This window comes from Gordionus sp. m RMFG-2023, chromosome 3 (assembly GCF_954871325.1).
Source record: "Gordionus sp. m RMFG-2023 chromosome 3, tfGorSpeb1-WG-v2, whole genome shotgun sequence".
Classification (NCBI taxonomy): domain Eukaryota; kingdom Metazoa; phylum Nematomorpha; class Gordioida; order Chordodea; family Parachordodidae; genus Gordionus; species Gordionus sp. m RMFG-2023.
The window spans coordinates 52,073,539-52,083,471 of NC_088777.1; the positions used below are offsets into that span (position 1 = coordinate 52,073,539).

A 9,933-nucleotide genomic window follows, 5' to 3' on the forward strand; every position below is an offset into this window, starting at 1 on the left:
TTCTATATCCAATCCAGATAAGATTATATTTTTCCAAAATCTTATGTTGATAGTTTTGAAGAATTTGTATGTGCCATTAAATTAAAAAATAAAATAAATAGTCCTGTGCCCGGGTCGATACCTGGGTTGGTGATTGCAGCGTCTACATGACAGGATTTTCACTGGATGCAAACCCCGTTCAAAAACCTTTGCCTACCCCCCTAAAAAATCCCGCTGCCTTCGGCGGCGATGTCTGTCTATTATTGTTTTCACCTTTTTAATTTATTGATACTCTTTTCAGAGATTCTACCAACTATCGATATTTTGTGAATATAAAGAATTTATTTTTTAGATAATAAATTCAATTAAAACCTCCATTATTTACAATGAATTAATAATTATGGCATTATGAGCTTGCTGAAATATCTAAAAAGGATAGCAGAAAGATTCATTTGGAAAACAATGTGTATGATTGTTTGCAATATGTAGATTTGGTCGATGAATTGTATTATAATAATTCTATAATAAAAGTATTAATATTTACAGCAATAAATTTTGTCCTATTTCATCTCGAAATCTAATAGATAACCCCCCAAAAAATTTATCCTACCCCCATCAGTCTATCCCCCACCCCCTCAAAAAATAGGATGCAAACTGTTCCTACCCCTCCCGCTCATGTAGACACTGGGTGATTGGGTATATGGATTTGGTAGATCAGATCGATTCATTCGGTTGGGGTTGGTTATGTTTCATTTTTTCGATCAAAAATCATGCCAATTCGACCCAACCAAGCAATTAAACTACACTATATTTATTTATAAACTAAATTTGTTAAAATAACAAAATTTAAAAATCAGGTCCCGGCTTTAATAAATGATAACCAAAATTATATTTATCAAAGTCGGTTTATATAATGAGCTTAACCCAAAATTATCTCCCTAAAATCATCTTTGGAAAAAGCGTTAATTCAAGAATCTTATTTCTAAATGTGATTTTAGAAGTATATACTTTACTTTTGCAAAGATAATAATGTGTTAAAACAAAACAAAAAGCATTGTTATTATGCGCGATATCATTATTTATCTAAGTAATTAAATTCATGTAAATATCCATTTTACAATAGAATAGTCTTTTACATTAAAAAAAATAAACTCAATACAGTTGTTATAGTATCTTAATAATACATTGTCACCAAATGCAAAATATAAATTAATCAATATAACTCATAACAAATAAATAATTTTCAAAATTACCTTTTTTAAGCTAACATTATCAAAAATTGCATTTTAGCTGACATTACTAAATTTTTTAAAATGGTATAAAATTATAAATTTTGAAGAGGACCTCCAAATTTTTGAGAAAGCTAGAGCTCCTGCCCGTTATGCTACTATATTTTATTTCCTACTCTATATTTAAAATGAATATGCTTTTAAAATTTTTATTAAAAAAGCAGATAATAAAAAATCCAATGCCATACCTAACACTTAATTAAAAGAAGACATCCTCTTCATATGAGCCATAGTTTTTTTAACTCATAGTTTTTAATCGATATTATGGAATAAGATAATGACTGCCATTCTTAGAAGTTTGCAGCTTTCATGCAAATTTTATATTGCGCTGCAAAATAAAAATGTTGACTTAGCTGAATTATTGATTAATCAGGGTGTAGATGTTGATTACAGATATCGTATTGGGAACCTTGAAAAACCTGCCATTTGCATTGCAGCTCAAAATTGTGATTATACCATGTGTAATTTTTATTAAAAAATTTATGTAATTAGAAATTTGTTGAAGGTTCATTATTGATAATGAATGGTTGCAGCATCAATCAAATTGATAGTGAAGGCATGGTCCCACTTTTTTATGCATGCAAGAATGGTGATTTAAATTTAGTCAAACTTTTTATAGTCAATGGTGCAAATTTACAGATACTAGATATGCAGCAAAAATCATGTCTTCATTTTGCTATTCAAGGCACAAATATAGGTTTTTTTAAAATATGATATAAATTATTAAATTACATTTTTGGTTATAAATGGAATGGCTATTCCATGAAAAATCAAGCAACTTATTGCTGAGCCCTTTTATTTCTATAATAATTTGTAGACATATGTTGGAGTTATATCAAACAAAATTTTAGCTATTATATATTACTACCTTAGGTAATGGAAAAAGGTATGAACATTGGTTTATTTTGCCATTTACATTTAAATTAAAAATAACTTGCAAATTATATGATAAGAAAACATTATAAATTATAATTTCAAATACATATCAAAAAATTTAAAACACATTATATAGAAGTAGTTAAAAAAGAGTCAACAATATCTGGTGAAGGAGTCTAAGTAATTTAAAATTATAATATAAAATTTGGAGCTAAATCAAAAAAGTACTTAAAATTGTTGTTTTGTGGGTCATGCCATATCAAATCAACCATCTTTTGGCTGACCCCTTTATAGGCTGGTTATATATGTTGACATTAGATCATAAGATCATAAAATTTTTAGTCCATTTGAAACTATATTAATAAGGATAGTTGGGTTTAAAGGTCAAAATCGTCTTTTTTTTTGTTTTTCACTGATGTTAAATAACTAGTTTTTAATTTAAAACTAAATATGATTGAATATATATATATATATATAATTGAATTTTAATTTTTTCTTTTGCATAATTATATAATTCTAACGGGGTTAGAATATGATATTTATATGGTCTTTGAAGATTAGCTCTGAAAACTAATCTTTTGACAAGTTCCTGCTATAACATCACACCCATTTTTGCCATGAGCAGTGGCCTAAGAAATGGCACTTGGCAGGAATATTAAAATCATATTTATGAAGGCATATATTTAGAAACTTTTGCGATTTTTATATTGAGACACACCTAAAAAACAAAAACTAGTGATACAGTAAAATTTTAACTTTTTCCAGTGGATAATCGATGAAATCATCAGCTGACTTTATAATCGTTTCGAGATTTGCTCTATCCATCGTGATCCATTGTTTAAAACGTGACATATTCTTTTACAATTTCCATGAAATAATTGGGATAATTGGCCCTTAAGAGATTTTATATCAGGGCTAGACTTGCCGCCAATTGAGATGAGTGGTGCGGTCACAAAACTTGAGGATTTTGGTCACAGATTGCAAAGGCTTGAACATCTATTAGCGTAACCTTAAGTTTTGGCAATATTTTTCTGGATAAAATATTGAGTCAGCCCTTTTTTAAAAATCAGCCCAAATTGAACCGTTTAACGATACTATTCTTATCGGTTCTAGATGTAAAAACGAAATTGGTTCAAATATTGAATCAAATAATTACTAACTAAATCAATAATCGATAATTTTGTGGATGACATCAAAATTTTAATAATTCCTGGAATTAAGATTGACTTCATTCTTTCAAGATTTTTGTCTCTTGATCATGGGTAGTATGTATGCCAGAATGCAAAATGTGTTGACCGCATCTATCAGCACTGGGTCTTTTCCTGCAAAAGAATTACCTTATAATTCTGAGGATTCTTTGTACCTCAATTAGGATCTTTTATATAATTATTGTGAAAGCTATGATTGATTCAGACTTTCTGGATTTGTTGAGTTATTTATCTGGAGCTGTGGGATGGGCAGGAGTTTACTTACAGTATTTGAACCTGAAAAATAAGCAATTATGTCAGATTAGCATGCGCATTAGGTCAGGTGATATTGAGGAATCATGTTGATTATGTTTACAGTTTAATATTTAAATATTTGCTTGTATGATTTTTTTTTAAGTGATAAATAATATTATGGAACATTTCGGAACATTGTTAAGATTGTTTTTTTTTAAATATTTTTTTTTATTGATAAGAATTATCCATATTATTATATATAGGCATTTTGTTAAACAGCTCGTTTTGGGAGACTAACTCAATATTTCACCTAGAAAAATATTACCCAAGCCTGAAGATTTTACTTACAGAAGGAAAGAAAGGTTTAGACATATATTATCGAAATCTCGAGGCATATGCCATATCTTTCTGGCTCTAAAATATTTAGTTAGTCTTTTTTTTAAAAATCGGCTCAAAACGAGCCGTTTAGCAACACTAGGCCACAGTTTAAACTATATTTTACAATTTAAAAAAAAACATTTCGAATTAAGTCTAGTTCTTAATTAAGAACCAATCATGTATATAGGGTATAATTTTGATCCCCATTATCCTCAGGGTGATTATATTAAGCTAAAATTTTATGAAGATATGTGCCCACTAATTCTTATAGAAATTGGAAGGGGACAGATAGAGCCAGAGAATTTCAATTTTCTTGCAATTTTTTTTGACATGGAAATGAATCTGACCAATGATATATAAATTAATCATAATTTTTAAATTTTATTTATTATATTTGAAATTAAACCTTCTCAAATTTAAATTTGTTTTTTCTAGATATAATCAAACTATTGATTGATCACGGCGTGTGTGTCAATTGCAAGGACAATATTGGGAATACTCCCCTAAATTTAGCATTTTTGGCCACCCTCTCTCAGATGAATCAAAAATCTAGTATTTTAAAAGACACAACTGTAAAATATTTGCCCATAATATTGCAATTAATAAATTCTGGCTCGTTAATGATGACATGCAACGCTCAAGGTTTCACGCCGCTATACTATTGTCACGCCCTGGAGCCAAAATGGTTTTTATCCACATTATTAGCCTACTTCTCTAAAAGCGTCAACCCTACACCCAATCTAACATGCAAAGAAAAACTTAACCTGAATATCAGAACCAAATATGGGGAGACTCCATTGCACGCCCTGTTTAATAATGTAGAAAATTCCAATCATTCTACTCGCTATGATAGCCCTTGCCTTAAAATATCTAACACTGATGATAACTTGTCCCGCTCAGAACTTTCCGAGTCTCACATTGCACATTTATACTCCATACCATTTTTCCAAAGCATAATCAAGGAATTCAAGATACATAACACATGTTTAAATGAAAAGCATTTCGACGCCCCACTGTTAACCTTGTTCGATGCATCGTTTATTTACATTGTGCGGAGGTATTACGAAAATCTTAGAAGCCTATTTGAAACAACGTCCAATAAACCTAAATCTCTTGATGACTCTGGCGACATGTTCGATGTAGACATATTTTTGAATCTCGCGGATCTGAAAGAGTTCCAAACTATGCTTAAATTGAGCATGGTTCTCAACCTGGAACCGCTCTTGGTGAAGTTTTTTTACGCTACCTCTCCCAGCAACACTCATCCCGTAAATATGTCGCTCATCCATAATATGCGTCTATGGTTCACGGGGGTAGACGTGGATTGTCAGGATAATTTGGGCCATACCCCCCTTCACAAGGCCGTGACCAATAATCAATTTCTTTGCGCTGAATACTTGATAAGATTAGGAAATTGTTCCTCAGTCATAAAGGACCGCTCGGGCTTAACGGCCATTGATCTAATTCGTATCAAGATGGATAAAATGCTGAATATTGACAATATGAATGTTACAAATTTTTCCGATTCTAACCCTCAAGAAGATGCTAGCCGTAACTTAAGGTTGAAGCACATTTTGGCTGACCGCTGCCGCCGTTTATTAAAGCTGATCCAATGCTATAATTATTGGCATATTATTGAGGGAAAGGTTAGGAGAGTGCCGTCCTTGAAGTTTTTGTGTCGTCACACGCTTAGAACATATCTGGGTGCCCATGCCGACACCGTTTTATCGTGGAAGATTGGCACTCCGAGAAGTCTTAAAGTCGCGATCGATACAATGTCTTCACCTTATCACCAACAACTTTACTCATACCTATATAATTTTGTGAGCCATTATTTAGTAACGGGGCTCAGAGACTACCTTTTATGCCATGAAGATGATCTTCCATCATAGAAAAAGCCTCATTATTATAATCGATTGTGTTGTGCATTGAGATATTCAGTGTTTTTTGTTTCAAAAAACTCGTCACTTTTCCTGGCGATGGGGAAATGTGTAGATTTGTTTTTTAAAAAAAATTTAATAACCAAAATGAATTTATTTTAGAAATGTAGTCATATTTTTCGATCACCGAGATTAAGTTCATAATTTTAAATTTTCCTCGTTGATATATTGACGAATTTTTTATTTTAAAATAAAATCAACTAAATATAATTATATTTAAATTCCTCTTACGTTTTAATGCAATTTTTTTTTTAAAAAAAAAAATCCAAAAAATAAAGAATTAAATCATTAAATTTTATAAAATATTTTTTTAATATATTAAAAATTTATATTTTAAAGACATTTTTATTATATCATATTATTTTATTTTTTATCAATATACTGATAGAAAATAATAAAAAAAAAGAAAGATATTTTTTGATTAATCAATGTAATAATGCGCCGATGACGGAAGTTTCAATCTATTTAGCATTTTTTTCCCCATTTAGATATTCATATTTATTTAAAAGTTCTGTTAGAAAGAAGGAGGGAAAGTTTACTTCCTGGAGGAAAGTTCTATTCATGATAGAAGGAAAGTTCTCTTCCGGAAGGAAATTTCCCTTCCTGATGGAATAAGACATTGTTTTGTTTAAATTTTAAACTTATCAAATGCTCTGTTTTTTTTTAAAAAAAGTTATTATAATTTATAGAATAAAGATTAGTATCCAAGAAAATTACTTAAAATATTTTATGATTTATTAACTCGACAAGTAGAAAGGGACCTGGACCTAATTCGAGCGATTGAGGATTAGTTTGTAAATCTTTGTCTAAAATTTGCATGGAAACGATCAATTTTCAAAGCTAAATATAAATTTTTTTTTCTTGAAGTATTTTGGCCAGACACCTGCAGATCGGGTATTTCAAAAAAAAATTTTTAGGCCCGGCTTGTGTACGATTTTGTCTCATAAAATTTGTTATCATAGGATCTTTATTTGAAAAAAAAAGAAATTCAAGGTGTTGAGAGATGATAAAATAAAAGATACTTAAATTATGGCTTATTCCTTAAAATTATTTTTTGGAAAATTATTAAAAATATCCGTAATTATAAATTTTGGACCTGGTTTGGTATAAGAAACGTTACTTTTAGATATTGACAACAGTTAAATTTTCACGTACAATCCACCCAGCTGTTTATTCATTTTATATTTAGCTTAAAAGTCTTCCAATATTATTTAATATTATAATATATTAAAGGTTTTAGCAAATAAAACAATGCAAACACTGACACTGATAAACTAAGGGTTTAATAAATTTATAAGAATTTTAGTGATAGGTTTTAACATTTCATATTTTTACTCCAGAAGTATATTTGAAACGTGTAATAAAATGTTCCTATCTCCCCCAGTCCTTTAAATCAACTTAGAAAAAATCACTAAATAAGAAATGCACAAGAAAAACCAAATCAAAAATATGTTACCAGAAATATTTTAAAATGTATGCTGCATAACTAATCTAATACCCTAACTCGAGGGTTAATTAAATATTAATTTTTTTACATCTTATAATAAACATAAAAAAAATAATTTATTAGTATTTTTAGGCGCCATAAGCCAATCACTAGAAAATCTTTAATTACTCCTTTTTGAAATTTTATAACAAATTCATACAGTTTAGTAGATTTGTCTTCTAGCCTCAAAAGCAATATTCTCAAACCCTACAATGAATTAACGGACACTTCTGCATTCCCTAAGCCAGCGCATCCCCTCCCTATTTTTATTCTATCGAAAATAACATCTTCACAACTCTCCTGCCCTCTTTTATAAATATATATCATAAAATCATTAAATTAAGTTGAATCCAATTTCTCTATTAAATCGTTATTTGGTTTTATATAAAAAAAATTTATTTTATTAAATATTTACTGACTAATATAAAAAAATATTATGGTTTAATTCTCCCTAAAATAACGATCTTCCTCCGTGATAGGGTTGGGCTGCCTGTTAATCTATCATATACTATACACATCTTTATTTTAAAATCCATTAATTTTATGATTATTATATTAGATAAATAAAAATTATAGGTTATTTTTTAAAAAAAAACAAAACTTTTTTAGTTCCAAATTAAATATTGATATAATTTATAATAAATTAAGATTAATATATATGATAGTGCCTGTTAAATCTATCATATACACATTTTTTTTAAAAAATCTATTAATTTTATGATTATTATATTAGAAATGAAAATTACAAATAATTCTTTGCTTTAAAAAAAAAATTGTTTTAGTTCCAAATTAAATATTGATATAATTTATTTTATATATAATAAATTAAGATTTATAATTGACAGAATTTTTAGTATATAATTAGCAAATTATTCTTTCTAAATTTAACATAAAAATTTAATGTTTTCGTTCTGAGTCAATCGAACTTTAAAAAAAACCTACATATAATCTCAAATTAGTACTTTATTCCGACACTACTTTTCCTTGGGGAGGAGTTATTATGCGTTACAAATTTTGCAAAAAATTTAAGGACCCAAATTCAAATGAACAACTGAAAAAAATTTTTTTTTTATAACCTTAATCCTGTAAACCCTCAAAATTTTTAGCCCCCGAAGTTTAACCTTTATCCCCTTGAACCAAACTAAGTGGATATTTGATCTGAAATTATTGCAATTTTTGACGATATAGCAGTTTTAGATCCGCGAAAATAAACCCGGACCGATCGGGCATCGGGCCTATTTTAAAAAAAATTTGGGTTCGGGCTAGGTCGGGATTTTTAATAAATTCGGGCCGGGCTTGAAAAATTAGGCCCAATTTAGATCACTAATAGCTGTACAGTACAAGTTTATAATTGTTAGATATATTCTAATCCTCTCAAAAAGGTCTTATCAAACAAACCAATAAAATTAAATATTATCTGTTGCAATCATCCTTCAAAATTTTTCTTACTTTGCTGAAAAAAAATGTAAATCAACATAGATTCGATTGAAACCTGGCTGACTCCATTTTATAAATACTTTCCAAGAGCATGCGCCGTTTCCAATTATAATATTTAATAATACTCGTTTAAAAATAAGAAAAGCAAGAAAAATAAATAAAAGAATATAATATTTTGAACAATTTTTTTTAAAAAAAGGTTCATTTGACTTGGCCCTTCCTGGCCTGGTTCCTAATAAAAAAAAACAATTATGAAGGAAGAAGACATCGATTTACCGTATTGCAAGTTTTTTTTTATAAAAAACTTGAGAAAACTTCTGGCCTGCCTGTAAAGATATTTTCCAAAAGTCCTTTTTTGTCCGACTATAGAGCCGAGTTTTGGACCACACCGATTTCAAATACACGTGTTGAATATCGGTTCGGTTACAATATCGGTTGGGTTTGAACCCTTAGAAACCGGTTCGATTTTTTTTTTACATACAACCTTATTAGAATTATGTAAATTGAAAGCACATTCTTTAAAAAAAATTTTGTCACTATTCTTTAAAAAAAATTAAATTTTATATGGCAAAATTGAAATATTTTCAACATTCTCTTCTGTCAAATTATATATACAAGGGAGGAGGAATAAATTATATGGCTGAGAACACTTCTATACGCTTAACCAGGGTGGTTGGTATGGTCGAATGGCAATATACCAATATCTTTAAAAATAACTTACTAATATTTTTCAATCAAAATCGTTATTTAATATAACTCTTAGAAGAGTTGGGAATATCAAAAGCTTCCAACCGGTTCACAGATCTTTTTATAGGTTAGGTTCGAGTGACAAAATTTCTAATGGTTTAAGTTCGGCGATAATAACGGTTTAAAGGTCCCTAGGATGTGATCTTCCGATTCATCCTATTAAAAAGAAAATTTCCCCAATAAATTTCGGAAGAATGTTTCAGTTCTTACGCATAAAATATATTTTATTTAATAGCTTCTTTATTTTATTTTATTATTTTTTTTAAAAAACACGATATATATATTCACGCATATACATTTAAAATATTTAATCTATATAATAATATAATATATATATATATAATAAATTAAATGGCTGG

The 9,933-nt window shown here is 28.9% G+C and overlaps 1 protein-coding gene across 1 annotated transcript; it reads left to right on the top strand.

The window, feature by feature from the left end:
• The first annotated feature begins 1,490 nt into the window (after positions 1-1,490).
• On the top strand, positions 1,491-6,313 carry LOC135925673 (putative ankyrin repeat protein RF_0381). The gene is made up of 3 exons (XM_065461107.1): positions 1,491-1,729; positions 1,774-1,965; positions 4,400-6,313. Exons 1-3 carry the CDS (start codon positions 1,546-1,548, stop codon positions 5,854-5,856), a joined length of 1,833 nt encoding a protein of 610 aa, XP_065317179.1. The 5' UTR covers positions 1,491-1,545; the 3' UTR covers positions 5,857-6,313.
• Positions 6,314-9,933: the final 3,620 nt, after the last annotated feature.